Here is a 26,967-nt window from a genome sequence, read left to right as displayed (position 1 = left end):
ATTTAGTCGTAGTTCGCAAATGTGTCGATCTAGCCTACTCGTGTCAGAAGGTAGGTGACTGTTGTTGGATACGAAACAGCAAAAACCTGTCAATTTTTTCAAACGTTAACTTATAAAACAGTGAAAATCTGCAAGGGAACAATAAAACGCAGGTATGACTAACTTCTTTTTAAGAAGACGGTACACAATTATGAACGCTTGTCAACATATTGCTGAAACGGACAGTGTTGGCTCGCGTCAGTATCCTTGTCAGGAACGATAACTCTAAAAAGTACGAGTCCGAGTCGACAGCAGTTTTCGTTCGCAGTCAAAATATAGTCAATGTCACAGGAACACACCTGTCAAGAGTTTTGTTTTCGATTGGAAAGGGGGGACGGAGAGGAGGACGGATCATCTTGCAGCGAGTTATTGATGAAACTCTCAGGCAAGTACATGGGGACTTCAGCGAGATGTCGTCTCGCTCGATGTCGTTTCCAGGAACACTTTCGGTCCACACCTTGCGACTTCCATTTCCCAATATTAAGTATTACATACAAGTGAAAGGAATTAAGTGGTTGTGTTATTCTCGTTACACGTCCAGTAATGTATCCGTCCACCTTGACCAGGTCATTGACTTTGATTAGATTTAACTGGGATGCCATGTTTGTTTACAAAATAATATCACTCTCCTACCCAGAGTTCTATGCGATTACAGCACGGTCAATTCATCAATGAATCGATGGAATATTATGAATGAACGTCGTGGTGTGAAAGTAGTTCCGGCATCCAATGAAAATGTACAAATATACGATCGACCAATCAACGTCGAGAATCACTTAATATCAAAAAGATATTACACGGGATCTCCTCACCCGTATGAGTAATAAGGCAAGTTATTCCATTAGCCTTTCGTGCCCATTTCATAGACCCTATGCGTCGGATTTGTATTGTTCAATAAGTCGTTATTGTGTTTGTGACATTGTTGCTTCACCCTTGCCATTTGTACTCATAACCAGCGTTCGAAATTATCGTCGGACCTTGCCTTAGGCCCGAACCGACTGAAAACCACTCGGACCCACAGATTTTCTTTTCTGCAGGTCCTTATGGCCGACAGCTTGTTCATCCCCAATAACCAAGCGTATTATTTTTCAGAAAATATCATTCAGTAATTTCTAGTTTAAATTTCTAAACTCACTTTGTTAGCTGTCACATGTTTTGTTTGCTGGGAATTATGTATTTTGTAGCTAAAATACAGTGCCTACACATTCTCATCAGGACCCACAACTTTTTTTAACGGTTCTGGTCTCTATCTGTAGGATTTCCCAGTCGGACTCAATTCTGAGTATTATGCTGGGGGTTGTGTTGTGCGCATGTGCTACTTAGTCTCTGACAAGTGTTGTGAATTTATCACAACTAGGTGCAAGCACTGCCTTGTCAGGGAGTTGATTCCAGTCTTTATTGTCTGTGGGTAAACAGATTGTCTCACACTGCACGTGTTTAAAGTTCAGTGTATTATGTTTCCTTGTTCTGCTGGTATTAGTAGATCTGGTGGATCAGAGTTTGGTCTTTTGGTATTGCCACTATCTTGTAAAGTAGTACAAGCCTGGGTTCACAAGTCTGTGTTCCCTGCGTCAGTTAAGCCAATATGTTCTATAGCATCTTAGTGAGTGAGTGAGTGAGTTTAGTTTTACGCCGCACTCAGCAATATTCCAGCTATATGGCGGCGGTCTGTAAATAATCGAGTCTGGACCAGACAATCCAGTGATCAACAGCATGAGCATCGATCTGCGCAATTGGGAACCGATGACATTTGTCAACCAAGTCAGCGAAACAGACAACCCGATCCCGTTAGTCGCCTCTTACGACAAGATAGTCGCCTTGTTATGGCAAGCAGCATCTTAGTGACACTACTGGTTTGTGAATAGTGTTATGTTATGAATCTGGCTGCTTGTCATGGTACTCTGGCTGCTGAATCTGTCTTTTAATGATCCTAGTATCCACCTATTTAAGGTTGCATGAAGGTTGTTCGTTGTTATATTTTCGAATTTAGAAAAAAATTGCAGTTCTTTTTGTGGAAAGTATAATTAGCAATGTTTCAGTGTAGATTCTTACACCGTCATCGAGCTCTCTGGCTCGCTGTTATTAGGAAAATATTTACTACAGCTCGTAGTAACTCATGGAATGGAGCTGTCTGGTTCACTGTTATTAGGAGAATATATACTATAGCTCGTAGCAACTCATGGAAGCAAGGTGTCTGGCTCACTGTAATTAGGGGAATATATACTACAGCTCGTAGTAACTCATGGAATGGAGCTGTCTGGTTCACTGTTATTTGGGGAATATATACTACAGCTCGTAGCAACTCATGGAATGGAGCTGTCTGGCTCAATGTTGTTAAGAGAATATACACTACAGCTTGTAGTGGCTCATGGAATCGACCTGTCTGGTTCACTGTCAATAGGGGAATACACACTACAGCTCCAAGAGACTGATGGAATCAAGCTGTTTAGCTCCCTGTTATTATGGGAATATACACTACAGCTCCAAGCTGTTTAGCCCCCTGTTATTATGGGAATATACACTACAGCTCCAAGCTGTTTAGCCCCCTGTTATTAGGGGAATATACACTACAGCTCCAAGCTGTTTAGCCCCCTGTTATTAGGGGAATATACACTACAGCTCCAAGCTGTTTAGCCCCTGTTATTAGGGGAATATACACTACAGCACCAAGCCCTGTTTAGCTGTTTCCCTGTTATTAGGGAATAATACAGCACCAACAGCCCAAGCTGTTTAGCCCCCTGTTATTAGGGGAATATACACTACAGCTCCAAGCTGTTTAGCTCCCTGTTATTAGGGGAATATATACTATAGCTCCAAGCTGTTTAGCCCCGTTATTAGGGGAATATACACTACAGCTCCAAGCTGTTTAGCTCCCTGTTATTAGGGGAATATATACTATAGCTCCATGTGACTGATGGAATCAAGCTGTGTTATTAGGGAAATATAGGCAGTCAGATCCATTGACTTGGAGGATGCATGTCATGGTATTCCAACTGCACAGATCACTTGTCATGATTCAGACTCCACTGTAGTGCCACCATGGGTGGAATATTGCTGAGGTTGAGAACTTGAGAACAAGGTTGGTTGGTTGGTTGCCACACTCAGCAGTATTCCAGCTATATGGTGGCTATAAGATCATACTTTTAGGGATCATTTCTATAGTATGCATCGCCATGACTTCAGGTAAAACTGACAGTCTACCAAACCAGACAGCTGTAGTGTGTATTCCCCTATTGACAGTGAACCAGACAGGTCGATTCCATGAGCCACTACAAGCTGTAGTGTATATTCTCTTAACAACAGTGAGCCAGACAGCTCCATTCCATGAGTTGCTACGAGCTGTAGTATATATTCCCCTAATAACAGTGAACCAGACAGCTCCATTCCATGAGTTACTACGAGCTGTAGTATATATTCCCCTGTAAATAAAAGAGCCTGGACCAGACAATGCAGTGAGCATAAGTATCATTCTACGCAACTGGGATACAATGACATGTGTCAACCAAATCAGCGAACCTGACCACCTGAACCTGTTAGTCGCCTTTTACAACAAGCATGGGTTGCTGAAGACCAATTCTAATCCGATCTTCACGGGTCTGAGAACAAGGAACACCGAGTACAAGCACATACAATTCTGTCAGAAAGATAATTTTAATGAACACAATAAATAGTCGACAATGGTTCATATACAGAGACGCGACAGTTTTATATGGTCAACCCAAGATGACAAATCATTCATGAAATTCCAGGATTCAAACTTGTTGTCACCTCTAACACATCATGAGAATAACAAATATGCACAAACAATCAGAACACTAGAGCTTTATCAAAAGAATGAAAAAAGAAACACTATTCAATAATAGGACCCGAGAAATAAATTTTAAGAGTTATCTCCCATTTTCAATATTGCAGAAATAATGAATATTAACAAATTGAAATGACTTGAGATCAGTGCAAAAATGGTGTATTTGTTAATATGCCAATCTAATTTGGGATTAGCAACTTATCAAACAATGGAGAAAATTGAATAAGTTAAATACAGTCATGACAAATGGTCCCTTCCTGGGTGCTCAAGCAAAACAAATTATAAATTTTTTCTCCATGCCACAATACATCGAAGGGGAGATAATTCTTCAATATCCAACCACAAAATGTACACTCTTTACTTTATACACTCTGCAGACTGCACAAATCACAAAACCACCTAGATAAATCCAAGCTGAAATCTCTCTTGAAACAACTAAACATTTACACCAAGTTGCCATGGCAACCACATGACAATCTCAGCACATCCATGAAACGGTTTTGTGATCAGACTCACAATGCTCGTACTCCGATCAAATCAAAAGTCATCATGTACACAATATGTCTTTCATAAACTGATGAAATTCTAGTAAACAACAAAGTTTAAAATTTGAAGAGAGTAAACTTACAGTGTTTAACTACCACTTGTAAATTTGTCTTCACATATCAATCACTGATCTCAAACTTAAAAAAAAGAACTTTAGAAACCAAATTTAAAGTTATGGAACAAACATTCCTTCACAATGCATACACAGAAATTGGGGACAATCTTTAAGAAATCTATATATATTTCTCTTCTTATTCAACACTCACGATCAGTTCGTCATAATGTGCGAAGAACTGTCCGCGGATCATTTCTTAAAGACTGTCCAAACCATCTATACATATTCCAGGCCTCAAGTCTTGGCCAAAACTCCCTTACAAGTCATCATGAAAATTAAAGATATGGCTGACAAGTACAGAAACAATACAACAGCACATGTGCACCAGGAAGTATAAAGGTTTAACAACAGCATCTAATATTATGCTCTACTAACTTGATAAACCAGGATGCATCATAGCCAACACAAAACACGGAGGAAAATTACTACCAAAAAATATACAACCTTCCAAAAGACAAACTTCAGTTGTATCAAAAAACATGAAATATAATGTATGAAACAATAACTGCAGCTGATACAGTAGTCACATGGTGTAGTTCCAGTAAAAACGTATAAAGTTATTTCTCTGAAATATATATATCAAATCCCTAGCAATAGTTTCACATACAAAGCTTGTACTCAGTTCGATGTTGTATGTTGGTATACCCGGAGTTAGCTCCCTTGTAAATGATGTTTTAAGTCACAGTAGTATCCATATATGACCAGTCTGGCAATGCATTCACTGATGAAATTTTAATGATACATTTTTTTACAAACTGACCATATACTAATTGTATTTTGTAAAATAAATGTACGATTCGTGAATGAGTGAATTTTGTCGAATGCTGCATCAGCCGTTTTGCAGCTATTTGCCGCACGATTTAGATTTGAACTATACAATGGTTTGATGTTCTATTGAAACTACTTGCAAGACAGCATGCTTACAGCATTGTTTTTTCAAGCACACACATTCAGTTCTGAGCATTGGTATAAACAAATCTCAACATGCATATGGACAAGTGCAAACAATTACCACAGCAGCAACTGATTTTGTTCGTATCCCTATGATATGCTTATATATGTTCTCTCTCACTTGTTCTGAGCAAATGCCAAAAGTGGACTGAAAACAGCTAAAAAAATCAAAGTACTGATTAAAGACCCCTTGATTTGAAGGATGGAATAATCTCCTCTCTGATGTGGACTGTACCATTTTCAGCTGGAGGTAATAGGTATGTTAAACATGGCACATTGCAAGTGACTTCAGATGGTTGGCACTTGGCAGCAGATGGTAACTTGTTGTCCCGAGGTAGAAAACAGTTCAAGCTGTTGATAGAATAACAATGCATAGTCAGGTCTCGGAATAATTAACATACCTTAAGTGGCCTTCACACAGCAAACTAGAGTTTGTCAAAATCGAATTTGAGAGTGTGAACATTTCAACAACCCGCCACCAACACCAATTTCAGAGTTGTCAAACTGTTGTCGAGAAATAGGATCGGTCTCTATTCTCACCAACTTTTCCATCAAACTTTTGGTGTTGTCAAACTTGAATTTGCCATGTGAAATGTTGTCAAATTCTTGTTGTTCAGAAACAACCAATCGCAGTCAACTAAATCGTCAAGTGACCACACCGACAGAGACATGGTGTTCAAATGACACGAACGTTTGACAACGTGTTTGATGTGTGAAAACGGGAGTTTGAAAACTTTTAATTTTTTTACTTGTGTTGTCAAACTTTAGGATGCCGTGTGAAGGCCTCTTTAGAAGAGAAAATTCAACAACTTTCAGCCCTATACTAGCAATAAATAGTACATAACGTTCTGACGGTATGAAAGCAACTAAGCAATCACTTGCTCGTACTTTATCAAAATACTGATCCCGAGTCCAAACCCACAAAGTGTTGGTAGAGTTACGACCCTCGTAACTCTATACTTCACCACAGACTTACACATGGTAATGCTACAAACACTTTGTGGATACGGTCCCTGATCTCCAATTTGCATGCGATAACCTTGACAATTTGCATTATTCAACATTGCTCTTGTTACATAGGTTTCCTTATTCACAAATCTTAACAATGAAAACCCTGCCTTCTAGGACTTCTGCCATTTCAAACAGCATGTAAATGTGTGAAAATAACATTGTTGTAAACGTCTCCTGTGGCAGTGTGTGTTCGCTCCGTGTAGTTCTCAAGGGGCACTTTTGGCAACAGAGTATTCTTGTGATGGTATCAACAATGACGGATGGATGGGATGATCTACAGTCCGTTTGGCTCAAAAGCGGACCGATGAATTGCAATCTGACTCGAAAACTAATAAACATAAATACTCAATGAAAGGCTGATCAATCAAAACAGGGGCGGTGGGGTAGCCTAATGGTTAAAGCGTTGGCTCGTCACGCCGAAGACCCGGGTTCGAATCCCCACACAGGACAATGTGTGAAGCCCATTTCTGGTGTCCCCCCCTGTGATGTTGCTGGAATATTGCTGAAAGCGGCGTAAAACCAAACTCAGTCAGTCAATCAAAACATCATACCCACTTTGTGAGGTTTTTGCAGAATTTTTGTCCTAAAAATAATAATGTTGTTTAACAAACTATCATTAAAATATTGACACAGTTCACTATTTGTTACGAGGGAGGAGTGCAGAGAAAGGGACAGCCAGGTGTTCACAGACAAAGTTATTTATTCATTAACCTGTGCTGTGCTGTCTCCATCCGTTCTCGAACACCTGGCTGTCCCTTTCTCTGCACTCCTCTGAGTATTTTATGTTTATTAGTTTTCGAGTTAGATTGCAACTCATGGGTCCGCTTTTGAGCCAAACAGACTATGGTGTCATTTATTACTGGGAAGCTCGATATGAAAAGGTAATTCTGTAGGGTCGTGACCATGGTAACATACAAGATTTGGTGTCCTTGACCAAACAGGCTTCAACGTTTGCGTATGTTCAGAGGGATTTGCGACACCTGGTGCCAGTTAAGACATCGTGTCACAATAGAAATTGAGATCGGGTTTCATGTAATACATTATACACCTGCCTTAGAAATGACACCGGGTGTCATACAATGTTATGTCGTAGATGTGAGTGACACTGGTGTTGAACACCTGATTTCAGATCATTAGATCTGAGGTGTCCAGACTCGGATGTCAAGACTCGAGTGTCCAACACCTGCTTCTGAACAGAACGAGCATTAGGGCCTCATCTACCACAGACACCATCTTGTCACATGACCTCAGACACATGGCCTCGACACCAGACACCAGGGGTTGATAACTGGGTTCAGACAAAAACTGGACATGTAACACTCCCACAGCTTACAAAGTTCCACTTCAAAAACCCGACCAACGAAAGTCACGTAAAGACTGTCAGAGATTATATATCATTCAAAAATGAGCTATGGAACATTAATTCAAACAGTATTGTCCTGACAACTTACAATATCTCATTTTTCAAGATTGTTTCAAAGCCTTGAGGACATGACAGATCACTTAGTTATTCTTCAGGTTTCTCGCAGAAAAATAGTATTTTGGTTCACCAGAACATATTTCGTAAATGTCCAGTATGTAAAGACATGAACTTAGAAGAACATCCTTGGATTATTCTTCTGCTGTTGGTCAGCTTTGGTAATGGTGAACTAATCAAACAGTCGCCATATTGCACGTGAGGGTCACCAAAAATCACTAGTATATATAGTTATACAAAGACTACATTTTCAACCTGAGTTCAACTTTTCAGCTATTTTTGATATTTTCACTAATGTGCAGACTATAGGTGTTTGGCACTAAATTTTCTAGTCCTCTACAAAGTAAATTACAGTATAGATTCTAGGTATTAATAAACATAAATATCAAATAAAATGATTGTGTATACTTAGAACAAACATTAAAAGAGGTAACTGCAAAAATCACAAAATTTCAACACAAAAATTAGTCAAGTAAAGAATATGTTGTCAAGATGTATTTTCTAACATTTTCAATGAAAATAAATCTCTCCACGATATGAAATAATGACATGGGATTTCCATCATCAGACTTAAAGACAAACAGAAATGTTGAATTTTTCCCATTCACACTTTCCTTTTTACAGAAATTATGAAGATCATATCACAATTACATATTCTTCTGAAATAGCAATCAGTACCGTGCAGTACCATGTTTTCAGGGAACCATGGTACATTTTTATGTATATATGAACAAGAAATATTTTGCAGAAATATATTAGCCACTGAAAAAGTCAGCATATTAGAAATCTGGTCAAAGGGGAGAGAACTCAATAGATAGTTCTCTTCATGGCCACTAGGGGGTCATCTCACATATTCAACACACATACATCCACCATTTTATAAATCTGTAATAAGTCCCACTAATATACAACCTCCACACTGTAATGAAACGATACAGTGAGCAAAGTCTGCCATGTTGAAACTACATAAACTCCCCCTAGTGTTTGGTAAAGGGAGATAACTGCTGGTGTAGGAAGTCACCTAAGGTACACTTTCAGTTGAAACACAAATCAAGTGTACAAGAAGTCGTACAACTCCAGCCAATCGGTGATACCCCTGAATTGTCTTGAAAACCACCCAAGGAGTCCGAACAACATCAAGGTTCGAGCTGGCTTTTGTACAGGCAAAGTTACTTCTTAAAGTATCTTCACCTGTCACCATTGCTCATGGCTGCTGCGGAATGACCTTGATGCACAGATGCAGGCTGATGGGAAGTGACTTCCATGTATATTTGGACTAATGTTTTCAACCAGCTGAAACCATCCCCAGCAATGTTTTCCCTTGGCTTCCATTTTGTCCTGTGTCACGGGACCAACATCACGGATGCTCAGATCCAAAGCTTCGTATAATATATGCATCAATGTAAAACTGATAGAGGTGCATGTATACACAATTCTATTCCAATAGTCTACCAATGTGCCTCCAGATGAATATAACAACTTATAGAATGTCCCGAGCTGACCTAGGCAACATTTTCAGCTAAAGGTAGGACATACTTATATTGGAGATGTATACAGAGAAAACAAAGGTCTTCACATCTGAACCTTCAGTAGAGATACCCTCTCATGATTTCCATGAAGATATTGAGGGTACGTGTTATTGCAGTAGTACATTTGTTATTCTCTGTACAAATGCTTTTATGTTCTTTTTCATACATTTCAGGTTGGCTTGTCCTTAGACAAGCTTTACCTTCAGAACAGTTCCTCAGATTATGGATGATTGACGTTGAATTACACAAATTCCCCTCACTCAAACCATCAGTATAAATGCCTGTCAAATATCAGCAATATCCTTGAAAATTATCCCATGGGATCCTCTACAGAAACACTGTTCTGGGTCTCCTTGTGATTCATGATGCCAAGAATTTTAGCAGGTCTTGTGAGGGCTTGAGTTGGCAATGAAAGGTGTTGGGAGTCCAGTACGCTGGGCAGTGGCTGGTTGGAGCAGATTTGCATAGATGACACTTTGATCCCCTGGGTTTGACTGTGGCGATGTTGTTGTCCGACGTTGTTGTCAGACGTGGCTGCTGCTGCTGCTGCCTTGAGTTTGGCGTGTTCAGCTGGACACCAGAGATAATGATGGTGTTGGAGGGGCCTGAAAAGTAGAACACAAAGTGTTATCAACAAAAGACTCTTAGTTTCGTTGGGGGTTGTACATGAGGCATCTAAGTTGTTCAGCAATATGACAGAGTGAGTGAGAAAGTGTGCAGAAAAAGTTAGTGTGTGCATACATGCATGAGTGCATGCATCCGAAGTTAGTGATTGACTGAGTGAGTTGAGTTAAACATCACTTTGAACCGTATTCCAGTTACAGTCCATTTGAATTCATTTGAGATTTATGAATTCCTCACAAACACAAAATTTAATAATTGGAACAAAACCAAAATTTTGCACAGTCACATGGAATCAACAGACCAACTGTTATGATTTGTCTCAAAAGTTTTATACACCACAATAAAAAAGTGGTTTAACAAACGATCATTATTTTGTTATAACGTTTTGATATTTTTATTAGGGGGGGGGCACTTGCTGGTAGAACAGCCAGGTAATCAATTTCACATGTACAACTCGCACACTTGGATGTTCTACCAGCAAGTTGTCCCCCCTCATCACAATTAGGGTAAAGTGACAACAAAATAGTGATCGTATGTTAAGCAACTTTTTTTATTCGGGTGACAAAAATTTTGTGCAAAATTTGTGTTAGTGAGCAATGCATCGGTCTCAAATGAAATCAAATGATGAGTGAGCGAGTGGGTGAGAAAAATATGCGGGAAAAAAGTGAGTGCTCGCGTGAGTGAATGAGTGAATGGGTAAATCATTACGTAAATGAGTGGGGTTATACAATGCTTAGAACAATATTCCAGTTATAAGTGAGGTGAAATTGGGTTTTAACGTCATGCTTGAGAATATTTCGCTCATATGAGTGAGTTAATATTTAACGTCACATCTGCAATATTTCAGCCATATAGTGATGATTCGCTCATATGAAGACGTGCATGCGTGTGTATGTGGGGCTGTTTGTACTAGCCCAGATTGAACCTAGTTTTATAGTGCTAGCCCACTGAGATACCATGCCGCAGTGAAGCATGAATACCCCAGTACGACACATTATAGTGATTCCAAGCCGACCAGTCCTTGTACCCATTAATGCCGAACTCCAGGCAGTGTCCAACAAGTACCATTGGTCTTTTGGTATGACGCAGTCGGGAATCTAACCCGCGACCTTCCGCTCTTTGAGCAGACGCTCTAACCACTACACCATGGAGGTGGTCTGTGAGTGGGTAAATCATTAGGTCAATGAGTGGGGTTGAACAATGTTTTGAACAATATTCCAGTTATAACAGATCCTAGCAGCAGCATGTTGGAGAATAGCCTGTGATGCAGGTCGTAGACTCTAACCATTTCAGTGACTCTCCACTGTGCTCACAAGCCTAGAGGTGAGGTGAAATTGGGTTTTACGTCGTGCTTGAGAATATTTCGCTCATATGGCGACGTGCACAAGCCTAGAAACATAATAAGGCTGATTTTGGAATGTGAACCAATGATCATGGTTGCATGTGGTCCTGTGCACAGAGCTCAGGTAAGTTAAGCAATGTCGGGCTCGGAGAGTCCTTGGATGGGTGACTGTGTTTGGCAGCTTGACTCCTGAGAGTTTCTTGGACTTGAGTCCTGCCTCACAACGAAGCACATGTGGTCTCACCTTAGCCAAGTGAGTTTGTTCAAAATTGCCTCTGTTCACCTGGCAGGAAAATGGGTACCCGGTGGAAAAAGTCATGTGACTATAACTTTCTATCGCCTAACAGGCAGCTTGGGTTATCCGGGGTAATAATGTGCTGTGCTTTTGATTGTTAGTGCTATGAGCATACCTAGTGTGGAGTTTAGCGCGCTATATGAATGGACACATTAATATCACAGGTTTCTGGCAAGACTAAGGGGCATAACTCTGTACATCGAATTACAATGCCTTAAATCAATTTGTCTCCCATCAAGTAAGATGGGCCTGGAAAATGCATTTTTAATCATGGATACTTTCACAACCAGTAAGTTTAGAAATATCCACATAGCGAAATGATTCATACTTACAGTGTGTAATTGGAATTTATCATAGATTTCGGTGAGATCTTCAATAAGAAATTGCTTGAGGACGACGATTCCCTCGAGTGCAGGACTGGTTTTGTACACACAGTCTTGACAGTGGACAATAAACTTCCTGTCTTGTTCAGTCACAAACAAGATATTGAACACTTCAACCTGAAACACAATGAACCAGTATCCATATCATGTCAGACTAAACCAGCTTCCAGCATTCCAAGTTTTCGACTAACATTGTATAGAAAATAAGAAAAAATATACATTAAGAAATAAAAATAAAATCTGCATTACCTACCCATTTAAAAAAAAAAAGTGATGAGAATAACTAACTATATGTTATGTGGACTTAGGTGAAACCAACTCCAAGAAAACAGAGCCCTGAGACAAACAATTGGAACTGGAACAATACATGGGACAACTCTGCACAGTGAATGTCCCCCCACTAACTCTAATCGTGTCCATGTCGACTCTCACCTCACACTCATTGCAATAGTGGGCAGTTTCATCCTTAGATCGTCCATGCCACTTCACCTCCTTCCCCAACGCTTCCAGCGTGTCGTACGTCATCTGTATTTGGCGAAGTGACCTCAACAAACTCCATCTGTAACATCAGAAACATTGTTAAACACCTTTCAAATGCTAAGCCCCAAAGGAAGTTTAGTTTGTTTATTTAAGCCACACTCAGCAATATTCCAGCTATATGACAGTGTTCAATAAAAAATCGAGTCTGGGCCAGATAATCCAGTGATTGACATGAACATCGATCTATGCAATTGTAATACGATAACATTCATCAACCAGGTCAGCGAACCTGACCATCCGATCCGATTAGCCGCCCCTTACAACAAGCATGGGTTGCTGAAGACCATTTCTAACCTGGATCTTCATGGGTTGGAAAGAAACTAGACAGTGAATGCTAGTTATACATTGCTTTATTACGGGGACCTGTCAATAGCTGTTCATCAAGCTCTTACAGCAATCAACCTACCTGATTTGTTCGTACAGCTTGACATCCGTCATGCCAACATTCATGGCGAGGTTCCATGACAGATGCACCATGGGGACTATGGACTTATAGCTCTGTAGTTTGTTCCACTCGTACCTCTCGATACCCAGCTGGAACTGGCGAGCTGTCAGCGGACCCACATTCCAGGCAATGTTGTTACACCAACCCTGGACACAGATGTAAATCATTAGAAACTGATCACCACCAAATTGGTCTTCTGTTGTTTTTTGTGTAGAGTTGTGAGATACAGATCTCTTGAGACCATTTTAGAAAAATGTGGTGTCGAATGAAATGACATCAGGGTTTTAAATAGACTCACAAACATGGGGTCCCTGTGGACCCCTAATTATTAGTATTAAGGGTCCTTGCAGGCAATACGAGGGTCCTGTGAAGTAGCGGTGTAGAGAACTACGTTGGAATAAATCATTGATCACGTTGAACTGAGGGATGACTGACTGACTGACTGAGTTTGGTTTTACTCCGCTTTTAGCAATATTCCAGCAACATCACGGCGGGGGACACCAGAAATGGGCTTCACACATTGTACCCATGTTCGAACCCGGGTCTTCGGTGTGATGAGCCAACGCTTTAACCACTAGGCTACCCCACCGCCCTGGACTGAGGGATGAACTGATGTATGTGACTGCTCTCAAAGAAACAGCCAAAAACTTAGTAAAGTCAAAGATGTGTTGTGGGTACAGAGAATAATACTGTGCGTCGCTCTAGACGCAGTGAATCATATCTTTCTCCATCCACACTACATTGCTTTGTTTATCATTCAGCAATATGGGCTATGTTTAATAACTGTTAGGTATTCTCATGGCTTGTATATATAACTTTACTCACAACAACATCACAAGAACAGGAGAGATTAGGGATGTCACGATATATAAGTTTCATGAATCAATACTTATCACGATACCCATGTCACAATTCTATACGTATCACAATACCTATTTTCGTGGCATTATTGAGTAAATTTAGTTACATTTTGAACATTAATATTTCATAATTTATAACTGTCCATGAAAAGATCAACATTTTTTATTATCAGAGATTAAAAGTTCTAATTTCCCATCTTTGTGCATGAAAAATAATCATTTACAACTCTCAAAACATAAAAAAAACATGATACAACTGCAAAATGTAAATGAAACAAACATATTTAAACCGATACTTTCAAAACTAAATATTGACACAGTTTTGAATGCATTGATAATTGCATCATCATAGAAAAAGTATAAATGTATCGATGTATTGTGGCATCCTTAAGTGAGTGAGTGAGTTTAGTTTTACGCCGCACTCAGCAATATTCCAGCTATATGGCAGCGGTCTGTAAATAATCGAGTCTGGACTAGGCAATCCAGTGATCAACAGCATGAGCATCGATCTGCGCAATTGGGAACCGATGACATGTGTCAACCAAGTCAGCGAAACTGACCACCCGATCCTGTTAGTCGCCTCTTATGACAAGATAGTCGCGTTTTTATGGCAAGCACACGGGTTGCTGAAGACCTATTCTACCCCGGATCTTCACGGGTCGGCATCCTTAAGAGAGATCCTAAACCACAGAAGTTGTTCCCAGCTACTCACAATTGCCTGGACCCAGTGAACCGTGCCTGGGCCCGATCCAAACGAGGTCCCCCGGTTTCTGTATGAATCTGTACACCGGTACGTCTTCCTCGTACAGGTCCTCCAGGACAGGCCACCAGGACCCCGTCAGATAGTTGACACTATTTCTACAACACAGGAGTCAGTTCAATCAGTGGTCTTGTTTTATTGAGGGTTACTTTGCATTCACTGTTTCAACCAATGGTTTCATTTAGCGGTCTCGAGTTCAGGGGTTAAAAATGCCATTGCCCAACACCCGGGTCAAGTGGAATTCTCTGGTTAGTCAAGTAAATATCCACATAAAACTTGAATCCATGTTCACAATTATAATCACTGGTCTTTTTAATTCAAGTGTTAATTAATATTACCAGTAAACTGGTATATACCGGTACAGTCTCTCGCGATACGATTATCGCGATACGGTTCAGATTCTGCAATATATTGGGTCATCCAGAGATAGCTTCATTTGACTTAACTTCCCTTGATTTCCAAAGCAGCCAAATGTGCTCTAAAAGTGTCAAATATACTTTTATTTCTGTTGGTTTCACGTAACATGTTACAAGTGGGAGTGACATTATAAGTGATTCCAAAATTGCCAATAGTCTACCAAATACTTTACGTTTGTGGGTTTGAATGGTTTCATTTGGAGGAATTAAGTGGCCTCAAATGGCCCAATTTTTATTTGGGCTTATTAGTAAAGCCTCTGGCTCTAAGTGACCATTTCACAGTTCACACTATTTTGTTATTTTTGCTTGTTTCGTAATGGGGCATATGATATCAATTTATCATAAAGGTCTAAGTCTTATACATTTGGTAGGACTGTCTAATGACATTCTTGTCAAGGATCTTAGTAATTGGATTTTAATCTCATGTAGTTAAACCAAATCATGTTTTTGTTTCATTTTGCAATAGTTCATGTTAACACATGTTTATATTGGAGTTGAATCTAAATGAATCACTGACATACAGTAACAAAAATTACATACTGCATTTGAGTGCACTCTGTTGAAGCAAACAACACTGACCATGAAAATCATGTTATATTATCACCTATATCATTATGTTCGCAAACCTTTGTTGCAATACTTCGATTAAAAGTTTCAAATTACAGCTGTATATAATTTTATTTGTCTGTAAACCACTGGCACACAACCATACACAATGGGGACGGGGAGCTGAAAGTATGGCGTACCAACAACTAAGAAGATGATGTCACACACAGAGAGTTGTTATGAATTTGTTATGTACGCACTTGGGCAGAAATCTTCCAGTCAATATATCACACGGTGCATTGCAATATCTCTTAAATTATTGCAATATATCGCAATATGAGAATCAGGGCAATATCCAGCCCTATTGAATAGTAGTTTCACATTCAATGGCATGGTCATAATCAACTGACTTGTTTCATTCCATAACCTTGTTATTATCAAAGGAAGTGTTTTATTCACCAGTTTTGTTCTATTCAGTGGCATTGTCTAACCAAGAGTATTCTGATGTCATTGTTTTATTCAACTCACTTTTCACACAGGTTGTATATGACTCCCCAGTACTGATCGGGAACAGCGAACCACTCACAGTCTCCGGGTCCGATGTTGATGTTCACTGAACAGAAGTTGTTGTTCTCCTGGTGGCCTGGACAATGAAGAGGAATGACTTTGAGTGAGTGCTTTAGTGAGTGAGTGAGTTGGGTTTTATGCCGCTTTTAGCCATATCCCAACAATATCATGGGAGGCTGGGATAGCCATATCACAGCCACTATCATGGCCTTCAGCGTTACGAGTGAATGCTTTAACCACCGCCCCTGATTGATGTTGAGAATAAGTGTAACTTACAGATGCATGAACTAACACAAAAATTATCTAGCCTTTAAAATATTCAAAATAGCCTACGTCTCACAGTGAAGATGTAAAAACCGACGTCCATTGAAAAGCTACCACAAAATATTGTTGAAGCTTAGTACTGATATCGAGAGCAGTGAGTGACCCAGTGGTCAAAGATGCTGCTATTTTGGTCTGCAGAGTTGTGTCCCTTGGGCAACCCCAAACTTCTGATCATCAGTTTGAATCTCATTGATTATGATTTGACAGCACTATACCCATGCTCTTGGATTTCACCGAAGCGGTAACCATTTAAGATCTGCATTGCTTTGGGCTTTCCTCCAACAGTGAACTTACACAGTGCAAAACATTGGAATACTGCTGAGAATGGCGTTCTAACCAAACCCTTGTTTCGTTCACCAATATTGATACCCAAAGACAGACTGAAAGGTCTAAAGGTTCACAAATACATATAATGAATAATAACAAAGAGTCAACAGAAGCATAGAGTGCCCATTCAACAGCGGCATAGAGTACCCATTCAACAGTGGCATAGAGTGCCCATTCAACAGCGGCATAGAGTGCCCATTCAACAGCAGCTTAGAGTGCCCATTCAACAGCGGCATAGAGTGCCCATTCAACAGCGGCATAGAGTGCCCATTCAACAGCAGCATAGAGTGCCCATTCAACAGCAGCATAGAGCATCCTTTCAACAGCAGCATAGAGTGCCCATTCAACAGCGGCATAGAGTGCCCATTCAACAGCAGCATAGAGCATCCTTTCAATGGCCACCAAAGGTCACTAGTTCAGGACCATCCTAGAAAATCTGTCAGCCCAACTCCTCCGTCTGTCAATTGTCATATATATTCATATGACCCTCACCTGGAGTCCTTGACCCTGGCACCTTCATATACAGCTGTACTGTGTTCATGCCGAGAATGGTATGTCCCACGTGACTGAGCATGTTTCCCGCGGACACCACCCGTGTGAAAGACGGCAGTTTGGTTAGCTCATGTAGCTGCAGCTTCCATTTCTTCTCATCTGACAAGTCGACGTTTGTCCCGAACTTAATGATCTTCACTTTCTTCCTGCAGAAAACAAGGATACCATGTCAAGAGAGGTTAGATGTGATGTGATGTGACGTGACGTGACTTGACTTGAGATGTGACGTGACGTGACGTGACGTGACGTGACGTGACATGACGTGACATGACTTGCGATGTGACGTGACGTGGTGGATGGGTGGATGGATAAGTCATTGTGATCATCACTGCATCCTCTACATAATCAAAGCCTACCCTTGGACTTTTTGCCTAATGACATGCAATCACCATAGAATATAGCAGAGACAACCAGTCACATCTTAAGAAAAAAAACCCCACCCCTGCCTTAGAGTCCCAACTGAACTGAAGCAGCATAAAGTTAATCTCAACCTCCAGGCTGTCCCATTACCAAAGATAGTTGAAGAAACGCTTGATAAAGGCTGTTGATCCTGCATCAGTTACATTACAATCTGTCACATGAAAAGAAGCTGTGACCTACCCCTTCGAAGATGAGGAAGAGTTGGAGTCACTGTCCGAATCCTTCTCCTTGTGTTGCCCCTTTGCCTTCTCAGCCTCTTCCTGAAAACAAACACCCGAGTCCTGAGTCAGTTTCCCTCTGTATCAAGTCTGTGGCTGATCTGGGAGAATCCTATTCCACAAACCAACTCAACAACACTATACTGATCGGAACCAACATACTTTAACATACGATAACTTGAAAAGCTTTTCAGAAATGCCCATCAAACAATTCATTGTGTCAGTGCTGACCTTGAGAGATTCCTGGAATGAGGAGGCCTGGTACTGGGCGTACTTGGCTACGGTCGTGTGACTTCTGCTGCTGTCACAGTGCCACACCTTGTTGCCCCAACTGTCTCGGTTCTCATCCGGCGCCTGCTGCTTCTGTTGACACAAGACACATTCAATATTAAACAAACTGAAAGAGATTCCAATTCCACAGCATGGAGAACTAGTAATCATTTTTTCACTTAAATTAAATAAAAAAATAATTAGTTCCACGTCTGCTAATAGAATTGCTCTTTCCTCTGGATTTAACTTTTTGGGGATATGATGCCTGTAAATGTGTGAAATGCACCTGGATCGAATCCTGGTCCAATTTATGATAATGAAATCCAGTAACTTGCAATTGCCACAAATTTAAGTCAGTGAGTGAGTGAGCATAGTTTTACGCCACTTTTAGCAATATTCCAGCAATATCATGACTGGGGACACCAGAAATGGACTTCACACATTGTACCCATGTGGGGAAATGAACCTGGGATTTCGGCATGACTAGCGAAGGCTTTAACCACTAAGCTACCCCACCACCCCACAAATGTAATTTCCCATACAGCAGTTACCAAGCAAATGCCTGGTCTCACAGACCTCCTTCTGAAGCAGTATTAATGGCAGTTAAAAGGAATTAGTGATGTTTTCAGCAACATTGCATGCACTGGAAGTTTAGAATTCTCTTATGCTAAGATCAAGATAAAGATTTACGGAGTCCCTCAGTTCCAGTACCATTTAAGTAGGGAGTTTATCTCAACCTGCTTGGAGGCTGAAATTCCAACCTAAGTCAGCAATGAATTCCAAAATGGGAAGGACAATTGATGAATTAATATAAGTATAGTTATAATATATACTTTTGTGATAGTTGGTACGAGGAGACGTGTATGTCATTGAAAACATGATCATTTAAGAAGACTCTTAGAAAGGCTTACTTCTCCATTACTACATTGAATACCATTTAATCTTAAAATATCCCTGAAGTTAAGACATAAGTACAAGAGGATCCACTTTGGGAACATAGCCAAAGGCTTCTGTTCCCAATTTGCTGGTCAAGGCATTAGTTTAGAATCCTAAAATCACTTTAAACATGCACTTTAATTTCAAACGTCTAAAAACCATGTGTGAAAACTTGAAACTAGCAGTGTTGATGCTACCCAGAGACCAAAAGTGACAGGAATTACATTGTATGTACCTGTGTGCGGACTTCAACACGATGATCAGCATTGGCTTCAACCAGTGTTTTTGTCGAAAATAAACCTAAATCTGAAAATAAGATATATTTTGTGAACAATACAATAAACTCAAGACACTTTAGTTGGATTGTGTGTTTGCACCCCTTTCAGAAAAAAACATGTCTGTCGTAATGAGGTAATGATAGTGTCTTTTACCATAGAGTAAAAGTTGTTGTTTTCTTACATAATGCAGTGACTGACATCAAGAGCACTGACCTACATTTACAAACAATGAGTTTAGTTTAGTTTTAGTAGCAATATTCCAGTTATCGGGCCCCGATTTCTCGAAACAAACTTAAGTCTGAGTTTTGACTTAAGTCAGAGTTTTTACTCAAATTTGAGAAAACGCAGAAAATGCATTTTCCAGAATAAACTGAAATCAATTTTAAACTCAAACTCAGTAGACAATTTGAGTGTGGTGAATCGATTACTTAAGTTGTTTGGGCTTTTTTAATTAAAAAATGCAGTTGAGTTAAAAATTCAGCTGTTTCAAATTGTCAAACTCAGTTTGAAATTTGAGAAAAACTTAAGTTTGTTTCGAGAAATCGGGGCCGGAAGTCAAGTGAGGGAGCTCGATCACCTATTAGGTGCCACTCATGACATGCATGGGTGACTGAAGACCAGTTCAAACAAGCATCTTTACTAGGAGGACTTTGCAATGGAAGGTCCCTGATTGTACACCCAGCAACAAGGGTTACCAACCTAATTTCAAGGCTCCAGCTAACCCTCGTATAACTACAACTGGTTGAGAATGACAGTACTGCTGAAGCTCTGGCGAAAAGGCATCACGCTTGCTCTCGAGCTGAAACATGCAAAAACAAATTGCAATGCAAGATACCACAGATATACAACAATACACAGAAAGAATCGGCATTTCCTTAAAGTTTTTGAAAAGTAAATGCCCCAAAATGTCAAATTTGTTAAATATTCATTTAAAAAAAGCTTGGCACTAACATGTTTAATGCATCCATTGCTGTGTGATGTCCACATAGAACTAACAGTGTAAGAGATTTACAAAGTGAATTAAGGACATTATTAAGTATTCAAGACCTTGTTATTCTAACCTCTGAAGCCCAAATAATGTCCAGATAATCAACCCCAAAACAGGAACACAAATCCTTATGATTCACACTCTGAGACAAAAGGGAGGTAACTCCCAGGTATAGCATGAAAAGGGAGATAACTCACATAAACGCTAGGTGTAGGTGGGTTTAGACTCTCCTTTGGAAGTGATGGATAGGGAGGACTTGGTGGATGTGGTGGTGGACACAGATCCGAGTAGTACCCTTTCTTTCCTAGGAGAGAAAAAATAAACCATTTATAAACATACACATAAAAAATGAACAGAATACAATTGCACTAGCGCACAATACCTGGATACTCATAATAAATAGTACAGAGGGAATGGTGTAACCTAATTTGATATTCAAGTGATTTCAAACTAGCTATTTCTGACAAGAACAATGAGGAACTTCTTCATCTGATGAAGACCTACATCTTAAAGTTCAGCTCCATCACACAGATAGGGACTAGGAAACTTTATATATGGATTGCCTCTGTGAAGCAGGAAAAACTTCTTTATTCAGGTGATTGTTAGCTTATGAGCATACCTAGTGTGGAGTTTGGCGCATATAAATGGACACATTATTATTTATTTATTTTTATAACAACTTCTTTATTCAGGTGGTGCGACGTTTAGAAACAGTTTCTTGTATTGTTGTCAAGCAGGTATGACGATCTATGACGATGAAGTAATGATACAAGAATCTGTATCAAAACGTCACACCACCTGAATAAAGAAGTTGTTCATCCATAAAGTTGTCCTTATCTGACGCTCCAACTTCTAAAATGACACTCAAAGAAGAAATCCATCAGAGATAACTTGACTGACTGACTGACTGAGTTTGGTTTTACGCCGTTTTTAGCAATATTCCAGCAACATCACGGCAGGGGACACCAGAAATGGGCTTCACACATTGTACCCATGTGGGGATTCGAACCCCGGTCTTCTGCGTGACGAGCCAACGCTTTAACCACTAGGCTACCCCACCGCCCCCAGATAACTTCACAACAAATGAAGGTCTGTAAAAGAAAATTATGTCCTGTGCAATAAGACTTCAGTTTATAATAGGTGTTCTTCCTGGAAATAATTGCTTATTTTGGTTTGCCATATTAGCTGAAAACAATTGCCTTCAGAAATTAAGAAAGCTATGGGAAATTGAAGAACATTATTGTCTCAAGTCATAAGATGAAAACACACCTGTATAATGATCTACAAAGAGATCGTAGCGCTACGACTGTCGTAAGTCTATGTTCAAGTATGGGAGTTACGATCACCTTAGCGCTACCATCGCTTTATGTAATGGGGCCCAGGTCTTTCATTACAATCGTAGGTAGGTCAGAGGCCCTTAAGGCACTTACATACTGAAAATAATGGCCTTCTGTAATACTTCTGACCCCTCTGTGTCCATGAACATATTTTCAAGACCTCCCCCAAAAGGCAAAATACAATACACTTCATATCTTATCAAATGCCTATTTTGTTATGATCTTTCCCAAATATGTCTATTACATTTACAGATCGCTGGTCCCCTCTGACCTGTCACCCTATAATAAATGATGGGTCCCGTACATGCACAACTAGTCTTCATAATAATTCTTCATTTCACAAAGTAATGGTAAGAAATTTTATTTTTAAAAAAATGTTCAGTTGCCGTACCCATTTCTTCTTGAAGTGGTACAACGTGACGTCAAACACAATTGTTTCAAACTTACAGCTGTCCCAAAGCTTTGTCATGTCTTCAAAATTATCCCTTCAATTATAATTCTGATTCATGTAAACTTTTATTCTGTATGTTAATTTTTATTCCATAGTTGTAAATATTTCAATTGCTTGTTCGTTTGTCAAATATGAGAGCGAATCAATGAACATATAAGTTCATTTTGTGCTTAGGTCAAACCTTGGACAACTTGTAGTATTTCCGTCCAACTTTGAAAAAATGGTGTTTGACTGTATCAAGTAACAGTATCCCAATTTAAGACACCAATCAAAAAACTAATTACGATTCAAGAAAATAATGACATACCTAGTCCTTTGCTCGCGTCAACAATTTCACGCCCGCACATATTTATTGACAATGTGGGCATAGGTTTCTCATCCTTCTTTTGCACACATGGCTCAGTTTTTTCAATTTTCAAAAGTGAACTGTACTCCAACGAAGCACTGACTCTGTCCTTATCAGCTGATGTGCCTTGAAGCAAGTCTTTCTGGTTATTGCTTCCTGTTTGAGCAGATCCCTGAGAGGAGGTCGAGGAATGTTGAGATAAAGCACTGTTGGTAGGTGACACACCACTTTCTGATGACATCGCACGTTCGGCAGGCGTGCTGCGCATTCCACCGTTGTCCCGATTCTGATGAGGGCCCGCGATGACCTGGGGCGAGGACCCTATAATTGGCTGCTTGGGTTGCAGCGACATTGAGGGAATGGGTTGCTGACTAGAACTACTGAATCTACTAGGTCCCTTGTTGGCCTGGTCGTGGCCTTGAGATATCTGAGCAAGAAGGTCCTCAGCCAGGGAGGTAGCAATGTCCTGGCGAGAGAGGAGAGCAGTAAGATCATGTTCACTCAAGCTGGCTGCGGCTGTCTGAAGGTCCTTAGACCCTGGATCTGAGATCATTGGGGTTAAGTTATGAGGGGGTATGTTCCCGCCCTGACCCGGGAAGCCAGATGGCAGTCGGTGATGAGGTGGCTGGCCTGACGCCATCTGTGACGAGGTCGGAGGCAGGGGTCCGGCACCGTAACCCTGAGACGATGGTGTGATTGTGCTCAATGGAATGTTGCTGTGCGGGTGAGGAAGAGGTAGATTCCCACCAGGGGGAGGCAACCCTGGCCTCATACCTGGAGGGTGACCTTGACCTGGGAGATGACCTTGACCTGGCATATGACTTTTCATTCCTGGTCCGTGCTGTCCAGAAATACCTTGGGGATTTGGTCCACCTGCATAACGCATCAAATATTCAAGATTACTTCTTGGAGGTGGATCAGCATATCCAGGGGAAGAGTTTAGATAAGCACTAGGCATTCCAGTTCTACTACTAACAGAGTCTACGTGTTTAGTGGCGTGCAGAGAGAAAGGCAAAGAGGGTGCAGCACTACTAAGAGGTGGGCTGTGCACCGAGGGTGGTGGTGGTGGCCCGTCCAACAGTGGAGAGAACGTCGGAGCGCCGGGACAGAGGGGTCCAGGCGGTCCTGCACGAGGTCCGAGAATGTTACCTGGCGGCATAACGCCCCCTGTTGGTGAGAGCTGGGACTGCAGAGGATTATGCTGGTTCGGCATATGACCCTGTGGAGGCTGCATTCCCATTGGAGGCATCTGATTTCCCTGAACACAGAAACAAGAAACATTCAGAGTACAACAGGGACAAATCTACCCACGCGTCCTGCGTAATATACACGCGAAAATTGGAAAGGACGCACAAATATTTTACATGTGCGTCCTGTGGATGCATACATATTGTGATTGTAACTTTAACTCAAGCATCATTTGCACAAAAAAAAAATCAAAAATAAACAGCAAAAGAATTTCGATCAACAGTAAAGATATTCTTCTCACATATTTATTGAGGTTCCTTATAAAGACCAGGGCAAGCTTCTATCCTGAGTCTTTGGAACATCATAGATGTTCGATTAAGACCATATAGATTTCAGACAAATCATGAAGAATACATTGTGGACGAAATTACAACCCTGTTGAGCTCTTGCCATGAATATTTCTTTGCTTTTTGTTGATCACCAGACTCAGCACTATTACAGCTATATGAAGGCGGACTGTAAATAATCGAGTCTGGACCAGATAATCCAGTGATTAACAGCATGAGCATCAATTTGAGATATGATGACATGTGTCAAACAAGCCAGCGAGCCTGACCACCTGATCCCATTTGTCGCCTCTTACGACAAGTCGTTGCTGAAGACTAAATGTAACGAATGTTCACAGGGTAGCCCCATGGCTGTGTACTGAGTATTCACCTGTGTCTGCATGGAGGCCTGCATCTTGAGGTGTTGTTGCTGTTGCTGCAGGTAATACTGATGCTGGAGCTGGTGGAACATCTGCTGCTGCTGCGGAGTCAGGTTACCCTGCAATACGATCATTATGTCAGCGAATGAGTGGGTGAGTGAAGATGGCTTTAAGGTACTTTTAGCAATATTCCAGCAACATCACGGCTGGGGACAGAAATGGGCTTCACACATTGTACCCATATGGGTACTCGAACCCGGTTCTTTGGAGTGATGAGCAAACGCTTTAACTACTAAAGTACTGTCAGAAATAAAAAAAACTGGATATTATTTGTAAATTGTTATGACGTGCTGTGTACCTACCCAGTATAATTGCCCTAAAGGATTATCTTTTCTTAGCTGATATCTCTATCCCCCAGCCCGATCCCAGGTTTTGCTTTTGAGACAACCTCTCCTATCTCTTTCTTTTTATAGTGACAGTGAGACTGCACGGTAGCTACATCCTTAATAGTTTTAGCATGAAAGTTATTACTTTTTACGTCAGCTATCGTTTAGAATGAATCTACGTCTAATTTCAAATTGGGCATTTAAAAAGTGTCCTTTGTAATACAATATTGTCGCACACTAATTTGCATAAAGCCATGGTCTGTTCCAAATAAGTCTTTTTGGACTTAGAAGAAAACCGCATTGCTCATTTCTGCACTAATTTCCCCTCAGTAAAGTCCCTTTTTTCCGTTTTCTATCTCGCTACCACTGAGACTATAGTTAGGCCGAACTTCGTTTAACAGATATTTCACACTTTCACATATCAACTACATAAATTGTAGAGATAAATGAGAAAATACAGTTTTTTTCTATTTCCAACAGTACTTTAGGCTACCCCATCGCCCCATGTCAGCAAAGTAAGTGGACTCACAGGAATATTCACCTGCCCAGGAGTCACACTTAATGGCCAAAGTTCTGAACCAGGAGTCAGTATGATCTGTTTGATTTGCATTTAGAAGTTCAGGAGTAACAATGAAGGCAAGATACACCATGGGTGACAACAAATTATATATAATAATGTGACATTTCAGTAGAGATACTAAAACAGTGGCACAACAATATAATCAAGAAGTTGTCATCCATAGAGTATCTTTCCTTTACACATGTTTGTAGTGGGGTGACTTCATGAGTAAGTTCGTTTGGTTTTACGCCACTTTTAGCAATATTCCAGCAATATCACAGCAGGGGACACCAGAAATGGCCTTCACACATTGTACCCATATGGGGAGTCAAACCAGGGTCTTCGGCATGAGGGAACGCTTTAACCATTAGGCTACCCCACTGCCACTGTGACTTCATGTAGAGTGCACCTACCTGATTCTGTCCCAGGTATTGAAGAAGATGCATTTGCTGCTGATTAAGAAACTGTGGTGGGGCTCCCTGTGGGGGGTGGTGGGGGGCCTGTTGTGGGTGTGTAGCTTGAGGAGTAGGCATTTCTTCTGATGAAGGCTGTAAACATTCAAGAATACTGATGAACAACAAATACTAAAATATTCTGTGACCAATTATCAACAAACAAATGGCACTTCTTAAGTTATTCAGCTGAACTCAGTGTTACATTTGAACATACAACACGTTCTAATGAGGCTACAGGTGTACAAACTCGTCACGATATGGCTGAAATATTGCCAATGTGACGTTAAATAATAACTCACTCACAGGTGTACAAACTATCCTTAAACCTACAGTTTACATGAAACAATAGATCATTTCTTCTCATAGAGTTATTAAAAGTCAGTCTATAACTGCTAACTAAACGCCAGATAGCAGGACAATTAACAGACAGGGAAACAGCCGGTCCTAAAGTCCCTGAACCATATTATTTTACCTTTCCTACCTTGCCCTAAATGAAGCAAGTATAGATTTTCCACTGCTATCTCTCCAGATCTCCTATTCAGTGAAAATGGAGTTGAGCATATTACAAAGAGCTGCTTTATGCTGCTTTTAGCAAAATTCCACCAATATCATGGCAGGGGACACCACACCAGAAATAGGCTTCACACATTGTATCCACGTGGGGATCGAACACAGGTCATCGGATGACGAACAAGTGTTTTAACCACAAGGCTACCCCCATTGAGTGGAAAAATATCAGAATCGTTTCCTCACATACCCTTTTCCTTGACTGTGCCTTCTTCTTCTGTTCTTCTTCAGTAAACCCTGCAAGGCTAGGGTGTGGGGGCAGACTGCCATTCTGTATCTGGGCTGGGGGCAACATGCCATGGGGGCGGTCAGCCGGCTGGAGAACAAGGGAGACAACTTTAGATTTGGGGTGATTACTGACCTCTTTGTACAGGCTGTGACAACAAAAATAATAATTGTCATTAGCTG

The 26,967-nt window shown here is 40.6% G+C and overlaps 1 protein-coding gene and 1 pseudogene across 1 annotated transcript in view; one reads left to right on the top strand and one right to left on the bottom strand.

Annotated features, from left to right (window-relative positions):
* The first annotated feature begins 3,170 nt into the window (after nucleotides 1-3,170).
* On the top strand, nucleotides 3,171-3,293 carry LOC124281194 (annotated as a pseudogene).
* Nucleotides 3,294-8,424: 5,131 nt separating this feature from the next.
* The window catches only part of LOC124281156 (histone demethylase UTY-like), a 136,313-nt gene continuing 117,770 nt past the window's right edge, over nucleotides 8,425-26,967 (bottom strand). The window contains 18 exon segments of the mRNA XM_046717186.1: nucleotides 8,425-10,078; nucleotides 12,067-12,234; nucleotides 12,550-12,676; nucleotides 13,064-13,248; nucleotides 14,675-14,707; nucleotides 14,709-14,820; nucleotides 16,213-16,327; nucleotides 17,395-17,600; nucleotides 18,055-18,134; nucleotides 18,324-18,455; nucleotides 19,534-19,604; nucleotides 20,276-20,375; nucleotides 20,762-20,868; nucleotides 22,660-23,571; nucleotides 23,848-23,956; nucleotides 24,604-24,711; nucleotides 25,951-26,085; nucleotides 26,750-26,875. Coding sequence (XP_046573142.1) covers nucleotides 10,040-10,078; nucleotides 12,067-12,234; nucleotides 12,550-12,676; nucleotides 13,064-13,248; nucleotides 14,675-14,707; nucleotides 14,709-14,820; nucleotides 16,213-16,327; nucleotides 17,395-17,600; nucleotides 18,055-18,134; nucleotides 18,324-18,455; nucleotides 19,534-19,604; nucleotides 20,276-20,375; nucleotides 20,762-20,868; nucleotides 22,660-23,571; nucleotides 23,848-23,956; nucleotides 24,604-24,711; nucleotides 25,951-26,085; nucleotides 26,750-26,875 — 2,865 coding nt within the window. The 3' untranslated portion in view covers nucleotides 8,425-10,039.

The sequence above is a fragment of the Haliotis rubra genome, unplaced genomic scaffold, assembly GCF_003918875.1.
Source record: "Haliotis rubra isolate DU_JTF1 unplaced genomic scaffold, ASM391887v1 Scf28, whole genome shotgun sequence".
Taxonomy (NCBI): domain Eukaryota; kingdom Metazoa; phylum Mollusca; class Gastropoda; order Lepetellida; family Haliotidae; genus Haliotis; species Haliotis rubra.
Note: the sequence above shows the minus strand (reverse complement) of the source record. Positions and strands in the feature narration are given on the sequence as shown.